General features: G+C 40.0%; 1 protein-coding gene across 1 annotated transcript in view; it reads left to right on the forward strand.

Annotated features, from left to right (window-relative positions):
* Nucleotides 1-21,926, forward strand: part of LOC123817881 (complement factor H-like) — a 75,861-nt gene that overhangs the window by 12,798 nt on the left and 41,137 nt on the right. The window contains exons 10-17 of the mRNA XM_045837665.1: nt 546-722; nt 10,883-11,059; nt 12,559-12,732; nt 13,416-13,598; nt 14,602-14,775; nt 15,308-15,490; nt 15,934-16,122; nt 20,906-21,100. Coding sequence (XP_045693621.1) covers nt 546-722; nt 10,883-11,059; nt 12,559-12,732; nt 13,416-13,598; nt 14,602-14,775; nt 15,308-15,490; nt 15,934-16,122; nt 20,906-21,100 — 1,452 coding nt within the window. The remainder of the gene's footprint in view (nt 1-545; nt 723-10,882; nt 11,060-12,558; nt 12,733-13,415; nt 13,599-14,601; nt 14,776-15,307; nt 15,491-15,933; nt 16,123-20,905; nt 21,101-21,926) is intronic.

Here is a 21,926-nt window from a genome sequence, read left to right on the forward strand (position 1 = left end):
GCACAAAACATGCCTCAATATTCACATTCTATACTCTACATCTTAGATCAACTTTTCTTCTTATTTTACCTTAACTTTATTGAAACAATATAATTAAACTTGTAACTTTATATATTCTGTTTGCACACATCATTGTTTTCTTCTAATGCTTTAGGATTGTGGTTTAAAATAATGCATAAATGTTTGAGATCAGGAAAAGAATGGATGTGAACATTTGCACAGATTTCAAATGGGACCAAATTTAGTCATGTGATGACTCTTCTCTATGCAGATAAAGCAAAAAGTGAACCTCTGTGTTCTTGCTATTCCCAAAGTGCCAAATGCCTTAACGATGGTTATTCTCTCTGAAATATCAGCACTGGACATGGGACTGTGTTCCTACATAATAGCCCACCTCATGCAACATGATCAGGAATAACTTTGCTGGTGGAATTTATAGACCTAAATTCCAATTTCATTGTACTATGGACTCTATAGCTATTTTTTGTGTTAGTTGCTTAGATTCTCATGATTAGTATTTTCAAGATAATTTCTTCATTTTACAGACACAGGTAACATTAAGACATGTAAATTACCAAGGTCAAATGAATTTGAGCCACTCCAGTCAGATAGGATCGACTATGACCATAATGAGCAAGTGAATTACACGTGCCGAAGAAGGTCAGAGCAGAAGCACTCAGTCTGCATCAATGGAAGATGGGATCCCCAAATGAACTGTGGAGGTGAGCTCTCGATTATAACATTTTCAAATGTCATCCAATTTCTTCCTACCTTGTGAAAGGAGTCTCATTATGTCTTAAAACATTTTATTAACTATTTCTTATTACAAATAATTCCTAGCTGGAAGGTGATTTAGAAAATAACCAGAGCACTGTTTCAAAATAGTAATTGTATCATGTGCATTCTACAGCTACCTGACAAACCACTCAGGAACTGGTGACTTTCACTTTGGGGAGTATGTCTGCTCATTGCTGTTGGAATACCATTGCTACTAATTTTTTTTGTATTAATGTGATGCTTATGCTTATACCTCTAAGTCGTGTAGCTATCTTAGCATCCAAGGATGTATATACCTTCTATGAATGTATCCATCTATCTCCATATGTATCTACCCACGGAGTCATCTATCTTCTGTTTATCTGTATCTGTCTTAGGAACAGTCTTATTGCCACCACCAATTCCAACAGCACAGGGCTCATTCTGATTCCCCCCTTTTCACAACTGTGTTGTTCTTCTCCAGCTGTAGGGCACCTGGACTCACTGTCCTCAGTGCTTTTACCAATTTCCTTAGAGGTAGAATATAGAGAAAGCAATTTCATACCAATACAAAACTCCTACTTATTTTCAGATCTTCTCTTTTAATTTTTTATTTTTTAAGATTTTATTTACTTATTTTTAGAGAGAGGGAAAGGAATAGAGAAACAGAGGCACAAAAACATCAATATGTGGTTGTCTGTCCCATGCCCCCCACCTGGGACCTGACCTGTAACCTGGGCATTTACTGTGATTGGACATCAAACCAGTGACTTTTTGGTTTGCAGGCCAGCACTCAGTCCACTGAGCCACCCCAGCCAGGGCATGTTTTCAGATCTTCTTAATGGAAAGAAGTAATAATTACAGTCTGTGAAATGCAAGTCTTCATCTCTTTTATTCTAGAAGCTTTATATAGTTTTCACATTTATATTTAGGAATATTCTCCATGTAAATTAAGCTTTAGTGTGCTATAAAATAAGGGTTGATCTTTTTTTGCAGATGGACATTTAATTGGTCTAGCATTATGAGGGGGAAAGACTTTGAAATTAAAATCAATTGTCTCTGGAAGTGACAGTTCATTTTTCAACCCTCTCTTTTAGTCTATTTATCCAATTTTCTATTCTTAGCCCCACCACTTTGCCTTGATGAGTACTACTGTACACTAAGTCTTGGACTCTGCCGTGTTTTCATCAATTATGCTCTTCATCTCCCAGATTGTTTTAATTATTCTGGTCTTTTCATTAACAGAAATTTCAGGAAAAACTGTTTGGCTTGTGTAATGCATCTATGGGTGAAAGCAAACGGACAGCTTCTCTAGTGAAAGATAAATTAGGGAAAGCTGGCATCTTCGCTACACTGAGTGTTCAATCCATAAACTTGGTATATCTTGTCAGTCATTTATTTTTGTTTCTATTTTCCCAGCAATGATTTGGGTAGAAGATGTAGAGATTTTGAAATGTATTTATATTTTATATTTTTGATATTTCAAATGGTATTTTTCATGTTTGCGTTTTCCAATTTTTGCTCTAAGTCTAAGGAACTGTATTTTTGGAAATTGATTTTATACTCTGAAACTACACAGAATGACATTATTCATTTTATGCATTCTTTTGTAGATCAAGTACAAATATCATTCAAATATACAGTTAGATTTCTACCAGTCCCTTTTTATTTTGCTATTTAGTTTGTCTTCTTTATTGTACTGGCTCGGACCTTCAGAACGGGGTTGAGAGGAAGTGAAGAGAACAGACATCTTTATCTTATTTTTGACCTCTGGGAGACAGTATTTCATTTCTTACCACAACTACAATGTTAGTTTAGAATTTTTGTACATTCCTTTTATCAGTTTAACTGAATTTCCTTCTGCTCCCACTTTGCTCAGTAAGGAATTTTATCATCAAGTACTGTTGAGCATTTTTCATTGCTTTTTATGCTTTTTGATGGGATAATCTGACATTCTTAATTTTTCTTTTCTTTTTTTTAATTACGTTATTGTTGTTCAGCTACAGTGGTCTGCATTTACCCGCCACAGCCTCCCCAGCCATCCCCACCTCCCTCCCCTGCTCCCACCCCTCCCCTTAGTTTTGTCCATGTGTCCTTTATAGGTGTTCCTGAAAACCCTCCCCACTTCTACTCCATTATCCCCTCCCACCTTTCCTCTGGTTTCTGTCAGATTGTTCTTAATTTCAATGTCTCTGGTTATATTTTCTTGGCTTGTTTGTTTTGTTGATGAGTTGAGATCATATGGTATTTTCTTTTAGCACCTGGCTTATTTCGCTTAGCATAATGCTCTCCAGTTCCATCCATGCTGTTGCAAAGGGTCGGAGCTCCTTCTTTCTTTCTGCTGCATAGAACTCCATTGTGTAAATGTACCAGAGTTTTTGATCCATTCATTTACTGATGGACACTTACATTGCTTCCAGCACTTGGCTATTGTATAAGTGGTGCTTCTATGAACATCGGGGTGCATAGGATCTTTTGGATTGGTGTTTCAGGATTCTTAGGATATAATCCCAGCAGTGGAATTGCCAGGTCAAAAGGCAGTTCCATTTGTAGTTTTCTGAGGAAATTCCATACTGTTTTCCACAGTGGCTGCACCGTCTGCATTCCCACCAACAGTGCATTAGGGTTCCCTTTTGTTCACATCCTCTCCAATACTTGTTATTTGTTTGTTTGTTTGTTTGTTTGTTTGTTTGTTTGTTTGTTTATGATGGCCATTCTCACCAGTGCAAAGTGGTATCACATTGTGGTTTTAATTTGCATCTCCTGATGGCTAGTGATGCTGAGCATCTCTTCATATGTCCGGGGCCTTCTGTATGTCCTCCTTGGAGAATTGTCTGTTCAAGTCTTTTTTGTTAATATATTTTATTGATTATGCTATTACCATTGTCCCATTTTCCCCCTTCATTCCCCTCTACCCTGCACACCCTCTTCCACCCACATTCCCCCCCTTTAGTTCATGTCTATGTGTCATAAGTTTTTTAGCTTCTACAATTCCCATACCATTCTTGCCCTCCCTCTGTCTATTTTCTATTTACCATCTATGCTACTTATTCTCTGTACCTTCCCCCCCCACTCCCCTGTTCCTAACCCTCCATGTGACCTCCATTTCTGTGGTTCTGTTCCTGTTCTAGTTGTTTGCTTACGTTGTTTTTTCTTTGTTTTAGGTGTGGTTGTTAGAAATTGTGAGTTTGCTGACATTTTACTATACATGTTTTTTATCCCCTTTTTCTTAGATAAATAAATCCCTTTAAGATTTCAAATAATAAGGGCTTGGTGATGATGAACTCATTTAACTTATCTGACCTTATCTGAGAAGCACTGTATCTGCCCTTCCATTCTAAATCAAAGCTTTGCTGGATAGAGCAATCTTGGATGTAGTTCCTTGTCTTTCATGACTTGAAATATTTCTTTCCAGCCCCTTCTTGCCTGCAAGGTCTCTTTTGAGAAATCAGCTGATAGTCTGATGGGAATTCCTTTGTAGGTTACTGTCTCCTTATCTCTTGCTGTTTCCAGGATTCTCTCCTTCATTTTAATCTTCACTACTGTAATTATGATGTGCCTTGGTGTGTTCCTTCTTGGGTCCAACTTCTTCGGGACTCTCTGAGCTTCCTGGACTTCCTGGAAGTCTATTTCCTTTGCCAGATTGGGGAAGTTCTCCTTTATTATTTGTTCAAATAACTTTTCCACTTGTTGCTCTTCCTCTTCTCCTTCTGGTACCCCTGTAATTCAGATGTTGGAATGTTTAAAGATGTCCTAAGCCTCCGCTCATTTTCTAGAATTCTTGTTTCTTCCTTCTTTTATGTTTGGTTGTTTCTTTCTTCCTTCTGGTCCACTCCATTGATTTGAGTCCCAGTTTTCTTCCCATCACTATTGGTTCCCTGTGTATTTTCCTTTATTTCACTTAGCATAGCCTTCTTTTAATCGAATTTGCAACCAAATTCAACCAATTCTGTGAGCATCCTGATCACTAGTGCTCTGAACTAGTGCTCTGATAGGTTGGCTCTCTCTTGATAGCTTAATTGTATTTGTTCTGAGGCTTTGATCTGTTCTTCCATTTGCACCATTTTTTTGGGTCTGGTTGCACCTTTTACATATGAGGGGTGGAGCCTTAGTTGTTCACCAGGGCAGGGCAACCCAGTCACCGGGTTGTGATGTTGTACATGAGGGCAGAGTCTGAGTGGGAACAATGACATTTTCTCTGCTCTCTGCTGGGTTCGTGTCCCTTCTGCCACTTCCCACAAGCAAACTCGGCCTTTCTGGTGCTGATTCCCAGGTGCGTGGCCTTGTGTACTTTCCAGGACCCTGTGAGTCTCTCCAGTGAATTCTCCTGTGAGGCTGGGAGTCTCTCCCTGTGCCTCAACCCCCACGGGTGTTTTCAATCAGTGCTCTGAGGCTTCATTTCCATTCACTGGGACCTTGGGTTGTGCGGTCTGTCTCACTCCCCAGTTTCACCTGGTTTATCTGCACTGGAATGTGGAATAGCTGGGTCAGCCAGACTCCCTGTACCCCTCACCGGGTCTGCCCACTGCCACCCCACGCCCGGGGTCCACCTGCTGCTGTCTTGCACGCCTAGTGCTACCGCTTTTTTTTTTTTTTGCAACAACCCTTCTCCTCCCAGCTGCCTAACTCCCCCTGTCCTACCGGTCTGGATGAATGTGTCTATTTTAACTCTTTGGTTGTCGGACTTCCATACAGTTAAATTTTCTGTCAGTTCTGGTTGTTATCTTATTCCTAAATTGTTGTTGTCCTTAGTTTGGTTGTGGAAGGAGGCACAGTGTGTCTACCTATGCCTCCATCTGGGCCAGAAGATTTGTTTAAGTCTTTTGCCCATTCTTTTATTGGATTGTTTGTTTTTGTGGAGTGGAGTCATGTGAGTTCTATATATATTTTGGAGATGAACCCCTTGTGTAAGGTATCATTGGCAAACATGTTTTCCCATATAGTTGGTTCTCTTTTCATTTTAATGCTGTTTAGCTGTGCAGAAGCTTTTTAATTTGACGAGGTCCCATTTGTTTATTATTTCCTTTATGTCCCTTGCTCTAGGGAACATAAGGGTGAAAATATTGCTATGTGGAATATCTGAGGTTTTCCTGGCTATGTTTTCCTCTAGGACTTTTATGGTGTCATGACTAATATTTAAGTTTTTAATCCACCTTGAATTTATTTTTCTGTATGGTACAAGTTGGTGTTCAAGTTTCATTTTTTTGCATGTAGCTGTCCAGATCTCCCAATACCATTTGTTGAAGATGCTATTTTAACTCCACTTTATGTTTCTGTCCCCTTTGTCGAATATTAATTGACCATAGAGGTATTGGTTTATTTCTGGGCTCTCTCTTCTGTTCCATTGGTCTATGTGTCTTTTCTTCTGCCAGTAAGAGGCTGTTTTGATTACAGTGGCCTTGTAATACAGTTTGATATCAGGTATTATGATCCCTTCTACTTTGTTCTTCTTTCTTAAAATTGCTGCAGCTATTCAGGGCATTTATGGTTCCATATAAGTTTTTGAAATGTTCTATATCTGTGAAATATGTCATTGGTACTTTAATAGGGATTGCATTGAATCTATGTATTGTTCTGGGTAGTATGGACATTTTGATGATGTTAATTCTTCCAATCCATGAACATGGTACATGCTTCCATTTGTTTGTGTCTTCCTTATTTTATTTCTTGAGTGTTGTGTTGTTTTATGAGTACAGGTCTTTTACATCCTTGGTTAGGTTTATTCCTAGGTACTTTATTTTTTTGTTGTTGCTATAACAAAAGGGATCTTTCCCCTGATTTGTGTTTCTGATATTTCACTATTTGTGTACAAACATGCCTTTGCTTTTTGCATGTTGACTTTCTATCCCACTCTTTTGCCAAATTCACTAATTAGGTCAAGTAGTTTTTTGGTGGAGTCTATGGGATTTTCTCTGTACACTGCCATGTCATCTGCAAACAGTGACACTTTTGCTTCCTCCTTTCCAATTTGGATGCCTCTTATTTATTTTCCTTGCCTCATTGCTGTGGCTAGGACTTCCAATACTATGTTGAATAGGAGTTGTGAAATTGGGCATTCTTGTCTTGTTCCTGATCTTAGTGGAAAAGCTTTTTAGTTTTTGCCCATTGCGTATGATGTTGGCTGTAGGTCTCTTTTATATGGCCTTTACTATGTTGAGGAATGCTCCCCCTACTCCCAGTTTGCTGAGTGTTTTTATCATAAATGGGTGCTGTACCTTGTCAAATGCTTTTTGTGCATCTATTGATATGATCATGTGATTTTTGTCTTTCCTTTTGTTTATGTGATGTATTATGTTTATTGATTTGCAAATACTGAACCATCCCTGCATCCGTGGGATGAATTCCACTTGATCATGGTGTATGATCTTTTTCTTGTATTGCTGGATGTGGTTCCCAATATTTTGTTGAGGACTTTTGTGTCTCTTTTCATCAGCGATATTGGCCTCACTTAGTATGATGCTGGCTTCATAAAAAGTTTGGGAGTCTTCCATCTTCTTGGATTTTTTGGAATAGTCTGTGAAGGATAGGGGTTAACTTTTCCTTACATGCTTTGTAGAATTCTTCTGTGAAACCATCAGGTCCAAGGCTTTTGTGTTGGGAGTATTTTGATTACTGCTTCAATTTCGTCAGCTGTTATTGGTGTGTTCAGGCTTTCTGCTTCTTCATTCAGTTTTAGAAGATTATATTTTTCTAGAAATTTGTCCATTTCACCTAGGTTTTCAAATTTCTTGGCATATAGTTGTTCATAGTAATTTCTTATAATTCCTTGTATTTCTGTGATATCAATTGTAATCTCTCCTCTTTCATTCCTGATTCTGTTGATTTGGGTCCTCTCTCTTTTTTCTTGTTGCTTAAAGGTTTCAAGCCTGCTTAAAGGCTTGTCAATTTTCTTTATCTTTTCAAAGAACCAGCTCCTGGATTTATTGATCCTTAGAATTGTGCCGTTAGCCTCTATGTCATTTAATTCTGCTCTGATTGTGGTTATTTCCTTCCTTCTACCTGCTCTGGGCTGTCTTTATTGTTGTTCCTCGAGTTCTTGTAGGTGTAGGGTTAGGTTTTTTATTTGAAATATTTCTTTCTTTTTTAGGTAGGCCTGTATCACTATGACCTTCCCTCTCAGGACTGCTTTCACTGTGTCCCATAAGTTTTGGGTTGTTGTGACTTCATTTTCATTTGTTTCCAGAAAGTTTTTGATTTCTTCCTTAATCTCCTTCTTGACCCATTCATTGTTTAAGAGCATGCTATTCAATTTCCATGAGTTTGGGTGTTTTTGAGTTTTTTCTTTGAGGTTGGTGTCCAGTTTCAGTCCCTTGTGGTCAGAGAAAATGCTTGATATTATTTCCATTTTTTCTTGAATGTATTGAGGCTTGTTTTTGTGTCCTATGATGTTTTCTGTGGGGGTAGGGGGACCCCACCCAGCCACTGTGGATGAGAATAAGTCTTTGAAGACATGATCTGCTTGAGGAGGAAAGGTGGCCAGTCTCTCAGAGGAGAAGGGCCAAGAGCTTTTTCCTCAATGGGCTTTTATTGGGTTCATTTGCACAGGAACACAGGTAAAGCTCATTAATCATTGTCAGGCAGTAAGGATCAAACAATATATAACAAAGAACTCTTAGGGCATATTCTGAGTCAGGGTCTATTAGCTAAAGGGCTACAAAACTTTGAGAAACACACTTATTTCCCACTTGGACCCTTATCATTTAATTAAGAAAATTCTTAGCAAAGCAGGTTTCCCAGGATTTTATATATCCTTTCTCAGGCCTGATCACCCAGGGAACCCACCCTTTCCAGCACAGGGCTGCACTGCCCTCTGTCATTGTTTCAGTATTAAGTCAGGCAGAGGAAGCAAGGCAGCCAAGAGATTAGGAGACTTCTCGCAATCAGCATGAGGACTCAGGCTTTGTCAAAGCCGAGGGGGGAGGGTCCATCACTCCCTTCCTCCATAGCCCCCCAAGTTCTTCCCTGGGGCCTCCCATGTGACCGTGCCTGTCTTAGGTCATTCCCCCCTTGGGGAATCTTACCCGTCATTGGCTAACCAACCAACCACTGAGGGCCAGCTATGGATGAAGTAAAAGGAAAGAAGCTGAGCTCCTGCCAGGGATTAAGCTTTGTTTTCTTAGTGGCTTCTGATCTGAAGGTCACTCACTCAGCCTTAGCCTTGAGGGGGTTACAGCTTCTGAAACCAGCCATAGTGGTTCCCAACAGTTTTCTATCTTTGAAAATGTCCCACGTGCATTTGAAAAGAATGTGTATTTTGCTTCTTTGGGATGAAAAGCTCTATACATATCAGTTAAGGCCATTTGATCTAAGGCATTGTTCAATGCTGTAATATCTTTGTTGATATTTTGTTTGGAAGATCTATCCATTTTTTACAATGGGGTGTTAAGATCCTTTACTATAATTGTGTTGCTGTCAGTATCCTTCTTGAAGTCCTCCAAGATTTTCCTTATGTATTTGGGTGTCCCTATGTTGAGAATTTTTCTTCTGTTTATTGGTGTTCAAGTGCAGTTGTCTCCATTTTCCTCCCACAATACCATTGAACTGGTTATAAAAATGTCTCATTCCTGGAGTTAATTCTACTCGGCAGTGATATGTATTCTTTCTTTACTTTTATATTCTTGATTTGTTGATATATATTTAAGAATTTGTTGCCCCTATGTTCATCGATATATTAAATTATGGTTTCTTTTTCTTGAAACATCTGCCAGGTGTTATCAAGGTTACTGTGGCCTCAGAAACCCAATACTGAAGTGTTCTTTGCTCCTCTGTTTCCAGAAAGTACATGTATAATGTTATTATACATAGTGTTATTATATTATTTTTTCCTTTGAATGACTGATAGAATTCACCTGTGAAATCATCTGATATATAGTTTAGTTTCTTTTTTCTTTTAAAGACTTTTTGCTGATTAACTAAATTTCCTTAACAGAGAGTGGATTGTTTAAAATTCCTATATACTTCTCTTACTACTTTGGCAAGCTAGGAAACAGAACCTACAGGAAAGCTTTAAACTTTTAACAATACATAAATCACTAGTTAACATATCTAATCTGTATCTCAGCCAAGACACTTTATCAAGTTCATTGATGTTTAACTAAAGGCAATTCTTCCCTATGTGATATGGTCCGTGTGGCCAGCAGTGTCTGTGGTGTTGTAGATGTGATGAACAAAATCACAGGGACTGCAGAAGTCCTGTGGAGAAAAGGGACAGCATGGCTACTCTCTGAGTGAGAGAGTGCCCTGACCCCTGCCTGGACAGCCTTTTACTGCTTTCTGGGAGCAATACATCAAGGAAGGTTCTCATTCATTATGCTCAAGTTTGCTTGAAGTGATTACTTCTTACAGATAACAAAGAAAAGAATGTTGCAAATGCAAGGGAACAATAAAAGTGATTGACCTGGCTACACTCCATGCTTGGAATGGCTTAGTACACACTTTAGTGAGTTACTTCAAAGATGTACATTAAACCTCTGATGTCTTAACTCAGGGTGAGGGAATCTTAGCAAAAGCAAGCCTCAAAGCAGCCTAGAAATAATGCAGGCCTGGTCCCCCATGGGAAAGCTGATCTGTGAGACTGGCTCCTGTGTGCCACCTCTCACCTGTCAGTTTTCCAAACCAGGGCTGAACTACATTCGCCATTGCCACGTGGACCAGTTCCCTATAGCTATGGCTGTTCAGTGTCTATTAGCACAACATTTTCTGAAGGTTTTCTTTGGCTTCCAAACCATTTGAACATGGATATTCATAAAAAAGTTCTGATATCAATCTTTATTTTATGGACTGTTATTGAATGAATAATTCAGGTAGGATGTTCTACACATTAAATCATTAAAATAGGTTTTCCCTAATAGAAATCATTAAAATAGGTTTTCCCTAAATTATCCAAGCTTGATTGCAGAAAGAATAAGAGAAAGACTCTAGAAAGAAGACCATGAGAATAGAAACCCAATGTGGTATGTTACAGTGGTAAGCCAGAAGAACAGTGTAACAAATTTAAACGTAGAACATGGCATTATAATATGATCTTTTCAGATGCATTATTACTGAGAATTTTATTTACTGAATTATCCTTCTAATATTTGTAACTTGTGGTTTTCCTTAAGAAGTCTCATTTTAATATTTTTAGAAATACCAAGATGTGCACCCCCACCTCAGATTCCCAAATCTCAAAATATGATGACCACAGTGAATTATCAGGAAGGAGAAGCAATCTCTATTCTCTGTCAAGACAATTCTCTGATTCTGGAAGCAGGAGATCTCGTGTGCCAGGGTGGAATCTGGAAGTCAGTCCCACGCTGCATAGGTCAGTAGTGCATCACTTGTGTCACACCTGTCTGTCAAACGAGGGTTAGACTCCCCTGTGCTTTGTGGAAAGGGACATATGATAACTGGGCATCATGAGATAATATGTCACCTGGGGAAATGGAGTCCCCCACCTCAATGTGTAGGTGAGGACAGCATGTAAACTAAAATTCTACTTTGGTACAATTCATTAAAATAAGCAATCATCATCAAAGACATGAAAGATAATTCTTTAGGTTTGTAAGTATACAAACCCATTTACATGTTTATGGACCATTATGTACTAACATATTTTACCAATTTTTCTATGAACAAATAAATCTTATTTTTCTTAATGTCATGGGTTTATTCTGAAATTGCTTTAGTTTTTTGTTCTTTCTGTTTATTTTTGTTGTTGACACTATTACCAAGGTGTCAACACCTTGTGCCCTACCTCTTTGTGCCCTTCCACCCAGCCTCCACCCCCTGCCTTATCTCTGGCCATCACCACATTGTCTTCTGTGTCCATGGGCTATGCATACCTGTCCTTTTGCAATGTCTTCTCCTTTGTTCACCCAGCCCCCCTCTCCCTCATGCCCTCTGACAGCTGTCAGTCTGTCCCATGCATCCACACCTCTGTTCTATTTTGTTCACCAGTTTCTTCTGTTCACTAATTCCACATGTAAGTGAGGTCATACCGTATGTCTTTCTCTGACTGGCTTCTTTCACTCAGCGTGGTGTTCTCCAGGTCCATCCATGCTGTTGCAAAAGGTGAGATTTCCTTCTTTTTCACAGCCACATAGCAGCCACTGTGGAAAACAGTATGGAGGTACCTCAAAAATTAAAAATAGGTATGCCTTCTCACCCAGAGACCCCACTTCTGGGAATACACCCTAAGAGATCTGAAACACCAGTTGGGAAGATTATATGCACCCCTATGTTCATAGCAGCATTGTTTCCAACAGCCAGGACCTGAAAACAGTCCGAGGGCCAATCAGTCCCTAAGTGGATAAAAAAATGTGATACATGAAATTACTTTTAATTCCTGCATTTTCCCCACTAAAACTAGATGTGTAGTGAAATTAAACCTAACTATTCATGTAGGTACAGCTATTTGTATTATTTTAAATATTTATATACATTGTATTGAAGGCTTTGCCAGTAGGTTTTTTAAAAATTTATGTTCTTCCTACAATGTCCTGTCTGATCTCTTACAATAGATGACAATTTTCTTAACATGATTCTCAATGTGTTTCTTTTTATTACTCGTGATGGGTTAGAGAAGCATTAATAGTCCCATTCCTAAATATATGGAGATTTTTCTTTTCAAGTTTTTGGTCAAGTTGATGGCTGGATGCACACTACAATGGTGGTTTTAGGAAACATTTATGCACCTTTTCTGTGATGTATTATTATTAGCACCTGTGTGATCAAATAAAAGTGCCATCTATGCCAACCAGTACATGAAATAAATTTCAGAGAGAGCAATATATGCAATCATTCATAACTTTTTTCCTTCAGGACTTCCTTGTGGACCACCACCTCTAATTTCCAATGGGGCTGCATCAAACAGGAAAAACAGATATGAGTATGGAGAAAAATTTACGTACCACTGTGCCCGAGGATTTTCACTTCATGGGCCTGCATCTGTGATATGTTCAGGAGGAAAATGGAGCCCTCCCCCAGAGTGCATAAGTATGGTGTATTTAATTTTATTCTCAGGCTGATCAATATCTGTAACTAGAGCATGAACGATGTAAATTTAAATCTGCAGTCATTTTAGAATATAATAAGGCATCTCCAAAAGGTTCTGGATTCTGGTGGACAATTAATAGCCCCAATCACAGGAACAGATTAACAACAGGAGCCTGATTGGTTTACTTTGGGGTCCCCCTGCCCCTCTGCCCCTTGCTCTATGTGCACACTCAGACATGTCACTTCTAGGGGTGCAGCTGGCCCCTGCTCATCAGTCTCATCATGACTCCGCTCATGTCACTTTACCAGTTACCTACTTAGAGACATTTGTGTCATTTTCCAATGCTTCACATAATTCTGAGAAATGGACTTGGACAGAAGGAAAGACTAGAAATATGTATATAGCATAGATAGTTTCTATGGGCAAAAAATAATCTGAATGCAAGAAGTGTGGTCCTGATCTCATCAGGCTTTCTGGCCCCTCACCCTACATTGTACTTCTGATGAATGTAGAGTCATTCAATGTGATCAAGTCAAGACCGCTAACATATTTTCAAGTTATAAGAAAAATGCTGTACAGTATACATTGGTTTGGTATGTACCTATTATTCTAGAGTAAAATTATTGGCCAATATCTATTTTTAAAGATTTACTGAACAAGTATTTTGTTTTTTTCCTTTCAGAAACAACTTGTCCTTCCCCACCCAGCTTTGATAATGCCGAACCTATAAATGTAAACAAGAACAGAAAAGTATATCAGTCAGGAGATGAAGTAGCTTACAGATGTCGACAGCACTACCAAATGGACGGATCCAATGTTGTTCGCTGTATGACTGGCAGATGGATAGGGACACCCACATGCAGAGGTGTTTGGATAAACATTGATTTTAATTTCCTGAAGTGTCTTAAATAGTACAATATAGCATTGCTATAGCATGATGAAGAGATGAACACAGGCTCTGTCTTAGGCCATATTAGGGGCGGCGGGGGTTGGTGCCTTCACACAGAGGAATGGAAGGGGTGGTGAGGGTTGACCTGAGAGCCTGTTGTTTTTACTGGGTGGTCCCTGAAACAGCAGCATCAGCACCTTCTAGGAAAAGGGAGGAAATGCAAATGCCAATTCACAGGCTCACTCAGAGCAGCATCCAAAACTCCAGGTGGTGACCTGAAACTCTTTAATGGGAATTCCCAGCAGCTTCCACTTCAGTCTACTACTACTTTACCTCCAGCTGAAGCTCCTTGCTCATCTTAGCATCTATAAGAATCTGCCCCCCTCAGATGACTAGAGTACTTTCATTAAATTGTAAATTCATTTTTCTCATATTTTCCTCAGCCTCTTTGGGATCTTTTGTGAGATAACCACCTTCCTTGAAATATGCAGCATTCCTCAAAGCATTTAATTCTTGACTCACTCCTTAAGGAAATGATTGCTGTACTTATTAGCCCAAGAGCCTAAAATCACAATGAATAGATATGTGGATTTAAACCAAAATCTGATACGAAATGATCTGTTATTCTGACTTTTAAGAGTTTATCAATTCATCTTCAATTTGTATAACTTTCTTTTTTTTTACTAAACTCAAAGGGAAATGCCAGAAAAGCCCTCATTTACATTGGCTGTAAATGTCTATTGATCTTTGAGAGGATGGGAAAGAAATTTAAGATGTAGAAGCTGAACTCTTACAGAGAAAAACAACCCTGCATTATCCCCTTTTTGAATCATACATACAAAACTTTGAATCAAAGTTTTACCATCTTCATGGCAGACTAATATGTATTTAAGTCCTCCAGAAATACAAGGGAATCCCATTGGTTGATGTGAGTTATAAACATTCATTGCATTAGATACATATTTTTTCTTTTTATTAGATAATTCCTGTGGGAGTCCTCCCATAGTCAAAAATGCCACTATACAAAACAGGATGACTCGGTATCAGTCTGGTGACAGAGTACGTTACAAATGCATGAAACCTTTGGACCTATTTGGGGATGTAGAGGTGACCTGTCTGAATGGGAAATGGACAGACCCACCTCAGTGCAAAGGTAGAGTATCTTGTTCTCCCCTCACCCCCATTGTAGAGGATATATTAGGGACAAACTGTGTTGGTATGAATACATAATGAAGTGGTTCCTATGGGGGAAATAAATTCATGCAAATAAAATGGTGGTGCTTAAACACCCATTCTACCCATAGATTGAGTAAGTACTATGGTGTATTTACTCTAGGACAGATTTGGAACATTAGAAGAAGAGATATTCTGTGTCATGGATTCCAGAATGAGGTTGAGAATGTGAACTTTTCACTGGGGCCTTTCAGCCCAGCTGACTCTCCAGCTTCCAAGCCATTGTCCATGGTAGGGGGACAAGGCTGTCCCTATGTCCTCTCTGCTTACCCATCTGTGTGGTGGCTTCTGTACACCCTAGGTTTAAGGCTCTTGTTCAGGCATCCTTCACTTGGTTATTCACATTGCTTACTCCCTTATTTAGCGGTAAATATAGTTTGGTGCCTTAAAGAGGTGAGGATAGCCCCCACCTACTACAGAACCACCTTAAATCAAAGACTGTCCTTTTGTAGAGTCCAAAGGAAAATGTGGGCGCCCTCCAACCATTGACAATGGGGACATCACCACATTCCCATCAGCCGTCTATGCTCCAGGAGACTCAGTGGAGTACAAATGCCAGGCCTACTATAAACTTCAGGGAAACAGGTTAATAACATGTCATGATGGAGAGTGGTCAGAACCACCCAAATGTTTAGGTAAGTGTATTGCTATTCCCATGGGTCCTGGGAAATCTGTGCAGAGAATGTGATGTTCTCCTCTTTATAACAGAACTTTCATGGGTTACCATTATTCTGATGAATGCTTGACTCCCTCATAGTGATGCATGAGTAAATAACATATGACAAATTCTTCAGCAGGAAGAGCAACAAAGATTCTCTTATGAAAACTCTACACATGATAACTGGTATTATGAACTTTGATTTAACCTTTAGTTATCCCACAGAGCACCTCATGTTTACATCATGAATTGTTTGAAATGGCTTACATCTACAGGATGGCTTTTCAATGAATCATATTGAAAAAGGTTCTGAGAATGAGTTCCTGGATCAGTGTGGAAGATTCTACATGACAGTGTAAACTTCTGTACTGAGAATTTGTATACCACTTAATGTTTTATGTTTCTTGTTTTTACCTTTAGAGGCATGTGTAATATCAGAAGAAATGATGGAAAAGTTTAACATACGGTTAAAATGGAGACAGAACAAAAAACTTTATTCAGAATCAGATGATAGTATTGAGTTCACCTGCCGACCTGGGTATCGTGCAAAGTCACCACCTTCCGCATTCCGGGTAACGTGTCGGGCAGGAAAACTGACGTATCCCACTTGTGAATGAAATGATGGTTATATTGCAGTCTGAAAATTGAAATACACATATTCATTTAGAATATTTTATATTAATCCAATTCTGTATTTTTTCAAGTATATTTTATCTCATTTTTCTTCATAATCAGAATTTATGTTGATATCATTATAATGTGAAAGACCAATGAATTGCTCTGAAAGGGATCTCATTAAAATGTGGCAAACCACAATGCTGTGTGTTCTGTTCATCCAACATCTGTGGCCAGAAATCAGAAGCCATCCCTTCATGGCCCACTTGCACCCAACCACTCCCCTCACTTTCCCAACACTTTGTCTGGAACTTCTGAGGCTGTTTGAGACTCTTGTTGCAGAGGAAATGGGAAAAAATGCTTGTCTCCATCTTCAAAATATAATCACTTCACAAACACGTAGAAACCAGCTTATGTCACACCTGTGTCGGAGAGAAGATATCAGCAGTTATTACCTGTCCTAGGGAAACACACACCAGAGATAGTGACAGGCATGATCTCCTGCAGTGTGACCCCCCAGTACATACAAGCTCTCAGACATGTCACACAAAGCAGGTGGGATACAATTCAGGGTATGACTGCGGGCAGTGGCACATGCCCTGATGAAAACCCAGCATCAGTTTAAACACATTCGCACAATCTCAGGACATGCTGTGAACTGTGAATATGCATTTACAGAACAGAGATGGGCAGGAAGTGCAGTGACACACTTTCCACAACTCTGTTGGATGTAGAGACAATGGGGGTAGGAGTTGGGGTTCAGTTCCCATATTCCCCCATTCTTCTGTATTGAACATGTATCATCTTTCAGTGATGAAATATGTTAATTTAGAATAAATACACACAAAAAGTAAGATGACACATGTTGAGAATCAGAAATAGCTCTGCATGAAGAGGACGGGTCAATATCATCTTCATGATTTCGCTGCTTTACAGAGATTTGGACACTTTCAAACGCCAGAGCCTGAAATATGTTTTTTATATTTGTACACTTCAAACACATCACTAATTAAATTCACTTGAATATAAACATTGTTCATTTCTATAAAAACATTAATACTGTAAGATGCCAGCTGAAGATGTAGGTCTCACATTTCACAACAGCATGGATGGACCTGGAGAGTACTGTGCGAAGTGAAATAAGCCATTCTGAGGAGGACAAGCTGCATGAGACTTCAGATGTGTGCAATCTGATGCGCAAAGTAAACTAACAACCAAAACAGAGACAGACTCACAGATACAGAAGCAGACTGACAGCTGTCAGAGGGGAGAATTGGGGGGACTGAGTGAGAACGGTGAAGGCATTAATGAAAAAATAAAATGAAATAAAAACCCATAGACACAGACAACAGTAGGGTGATGACTAGAGGGAAGGGGGTGGGGGAGGTAGAAGAGGGTAAACGGGGGATAAATGGTGATGGGAGGAGACCTGATTGGGGTGGTGAACACACAAATACAATTTACAGATGGTGTATTATAGAACGGTACCCCTGAAAGCTGTATCATTTTATTAAGCAATATGACCTCAGTCAATTCAATAAAAATTTTAAAATTAAAAAAAAAGCTGTAAGTAATTAAACTACAAATACCTGAAGTGGTACCTCGTTGCTCTGTGTTAAAACCAAACCTGGAACATCACTCCAATGAGGAGACTGGCCATCACCAAGGAGCCAAGTTAGGGAACCTGGGTCCCTGGGTTGGCAAATTTCCTGTCACATGAAGGGACATCATCACAATGGACACATCTCTTTGCCATTAATGCAGATATTTGGGCACATAGTGTTTCTCCCAACCTTTTACCCAACAGTAGTGGAACCTGTCACACTTGGTTTTGGTCAATTATTTCATTGGAGGTCACAAAACAGTAATTTCACAGATCAGTTCTATCGTTCTTCTGTGTTCATTCCCGGTGCCTCTTGTACACAGGTAAGTGTCCCTTCACCAAGGCTGTGTAAGTTAAACCTTCACCTAAATGTAGCTACTCATCATGATTGTCCTTCAATCTCCACTTTCTGGAGCAAGAATTATGTTTGTGTCCTTCCATGATGGTGTTCAAGACTTGTTTTTCTTCTTTAAAACTGCTGTATGTATCAGCAAGAATTCAGTGTTTAATGATCCATTTGTCACATTTGGTCACATTCATTTCTCCATTGGTCGCTGGATTACCCCAGTCTTGGCCAGGGGCTGTCACCTGAACCACATTCTTGGAGCTTCGGCTGAATCCCCACTTACTCATTCAGCCTTTCTCTTCTTTATATCACAGTGCGTTGTTCCACGCTCAGTGTGTACTTCTCCTGCCAACTGCTCACATGGGCACACATGCTTGCAAGAACCTCAGATATTTTTAACAGGAAATAGCATTTAGAACCCAAGAACTATGTTCCACATGTGTGTGTCTAAGAGTGTGGAAATGTTTTCACTTAGGATGTCTTTATTGACAGATGTTTGAAATGGAAATGAAATTGAAATGCACTGCATGGATTGACAGTACACCCACAACAAGAGTAAATACATTTTTACAGGCATGAAACACTCTTTTACAAAGATTTCATCTGGGTCTCAAACAGCACAATAGAGTGTTGTCACGAGACCATGAGGAAAATACTGTCACAAGAGTGGACAATAATCAAGTCCCAGTGCCCAGCGCAGTGCCTGGCATCCGGAAGGTGCTCGGTAACTCTTTGCTCGTCATTGCCATGGACGACACCTAAGTGTGTAAAATATTACATGTTCAGCTTACAATGATTTTATGAAATGTCATAAGGTCATGGACTTCCATGGGACACTTGGCTGGCCTTGGGGGTGGAATGCAGTCTGTGCTTTCAACAAAATAAAATGAAAGTAATATTCTAAAGATATGTAAGTGAATGAATGAGCAAATAGATAGATAAGTAAAGCATTAGTTCTGTTTGAATTTTACAGTTCAGCTAATAATACAGGGTCTAGAAACTGTTCCATACACTTCCTCTCTGTCTCATTACTTCTGTATTCTTACATCTCAGTTTCAGAAAAACATTTCAAAAGTGTAAAGCAAACATCACTGTTAGCACAGTAACTACTGAGTGACAGCTAAAATGCTTTTGTATCTGTTCTGTCCCAGGATGTTGGACGCCCTCTAGTATTCCAAAGAACTGGACAGAGATTCTAATCTCTGCTTGGCTTGCTTACCAAATTAGTAGTAACATTTTACATTTATTTGCATTGGTGATTTCTTCAGTTTTAGATTTTTCTGCTTTATCCTATATTAACATAATCTTTTTTCCAATTTATTCCCTTGTTTATATCTTCCTTGCACATGCCCTTACAAATCTAACCAATGCATCAATTTTAACTCTAATTATTTCCTTTCTTTTTTCATATATAAATTTATTAATTATAAAAAAGCATAATTATAGTTATATTATATATTATAGTTATAAATAATTATATATATTAGTTGTAATTATATATATATAATTAAGACAGTACACTGTCTCCAATAACTGGGCGGGGGGGGCATGAATGTAAGGAAATACAACAATGAAGCCATAAGACACCGCAGTCTCTCTGCATGAGCTGGTGTGAGAAGAGAACCTGGGCCCACTTCCTGCTGAGAGAGGAGATGAGACAAAAGGGGGACAAAGGAGCTGAGAGGTAGAAACAGCCCCTTCATCCCTGGAGCCGGCACCCCTCTGCTCACCCAACCCTGGACCACAGGGACTCCGGAAAACACCGCAGGTGCGTCTGAACAGTTCGCTCCCTCCAGAGTCCACATCCAAGTTCATACATCACATGACACACAAGACATAACCTCCTTCACCTGAGCAAGACCTCTGCACCAGCTCTGCCCTCCGAACTCTGTAACCCTTCTCATCCCCGGAGCCCTAAATCAGGAGGACAGTGACGCCAAACAGGTGATAGTTCATCGATGAAATAATTCTTCTGTGTTTTGATTGGTCATTGAAATCATTACTTTATCTGCTCCTTGTTTTTTGTTGCCAGTGACACCTTGTAATATTCCAGAAAGAAAGCAGGGACGTCCATGCACAAAAGATAGGAATGAATCGTACTTTCTAGCACCTGCAGGAAAATGGTGCTACAGCCATGAGGACAACTGTGTGACTTTTTCACAAGGTGGCTGGATGGCATCTCTTGCACGTGAGAAGGTAGGTCCCCAGAAGTACCAGGCCACAGTAAGTGACGTGCGTAAAGCTCCCTGTGTGTGAACCTCTCAAAGGCCAGAGACGTAGGTGCGCAGACGTGAGGGCAATGAGGCCTGGGTGACGACGATGGGGTCAAGGGGAGCGTTCTGGGAGCGAAAAGGTCCCAAGAGGTCTTTCCTTTTATGAGAAGCTCTTCATGAAAACCACAGGAGATATGAAAGAGTGCTTTTGAGAAAAAGAATATTAATTATACATTACTGAGTAATAAAAACTTAAGATAAATAACATTGAATAGTAACATTTTAGCAAACATTTGCTAGTAGCTTTGGTTACTGGTGCTCACAGACCTGAAGGACTGAGGCTGGGTGAGGACACATGCAGGACAAGGGATACTTACTTACAGGGACATTGACTCGGAGTTATTCCCAGTCCACCTCTTGACGGAGAAAACCTCATCCATTTCTAGAGTTGTTTAATTTAAAAATTACTGTTTCTTGTCAACTTTGCATCAGGTGTGTTAATATCACTGAGGGAGGTTGTGCAAGGACAATGAGGAAAGGGAGTCACAAAGAGATTGGGAAACTTTCAACAAAAATTTGCATATATTGCAAAACTCTCTGAACTTTGATATTAAGTGAACTCAACAAACCAGCTTCCTGGCAGTGCCCTGAAATTCAGGCTCACACTAACAACCGCTCACGAGGCAGACTCACACCCCACAGAGCACGGCTGGGATATTCGTGTTGATACACCCTCGGGGATGTCCAACATGCTGCTGTCCCTGGTCAGTTTCATTGTCACCTTGTGGGCCTCCCGAGCTCATGGACAAGGTAAGCTGGACACAGAGCTGCACACTCAGCTCCCTTCAACCTGCAACTTCTTGTCGTTCCTACTTGCTTGTGCCTCTGGGTTTAATGAATCGAATCATAGGAATAGTGTGTATTGTGACATCACAACAGAGAATATCTCCTACATGAGGGCAGCTTGGTGAGAGTCGGACTCTGGCAGACAGGTCCCCCCCGCCCCAGGGGCACAGAGATCCAGGACTGGGTGTGTGGAAGGGCCTGGGAGCAATAGCTTCCTCTCTCTGAGTTAGCGCCTCCCCAGTCCTGCACCTGGTGGAGGTTTGGGGTCCGAGACCTCCAGGCTCAGTGGTTTTGTACTTGGTTTTGTTGTTCAGGTTGACTTGACCCACTCAAGGCTCGTTTCTAAACTGATAAAGCTGGTTTGGCAGCCTGCCCACTAGGACCAGGTTACTCGAAATGTGGATGAAGAAGGCCTCTTCTGGCCCCTCTAGTAAATGAGTAGTGTTTAAAGACGTCCTTCCAATTTGACTGATCCGATGTGAAAATCTCCTAATGTTGAGGGTGATTGTTTCACCCTCATGAAGTGATGGTTTCCTGCTGGTTCTTCCTGGAGGGGTTACTCCCTGCCCATTGTGGCGGGGCTCTGCCCTGCTCTGAAGCGTGATGTGTTCAGCCTGCAGGTGTGTGGGGCTCTCTCCCTCTGTAGCTCTTCCCACTGTGTTCTCTAGACTCCAAGTTCAGTGATGTCAGCCTGTTTGAGAATGCCGGGTTTGTCCTTCTGTTCAGTGTGACTGATGTCTTCGGCTTGAGTGTTTTCTTCCTTGTTGTATTCAGGAGACTTTGTACCCCC

This window comes from Phyllostomus hastatus, unplaced genomic scaffold (genome assembly GCF_019186645.2).
Source record: "Phyllostomus hastatus isolate PE091 unplaced genomic scaffold, TTU_PhHast_1.1 phas_contig_226, whole genome shotgun sequence".
Taxonomy (NCBI): Eukaryota; Metazoa; Chordata; class Mammalia; order Chiroptera; family Phyllostomidae; genus Phyllostomus; species Phyllostomus hastatus.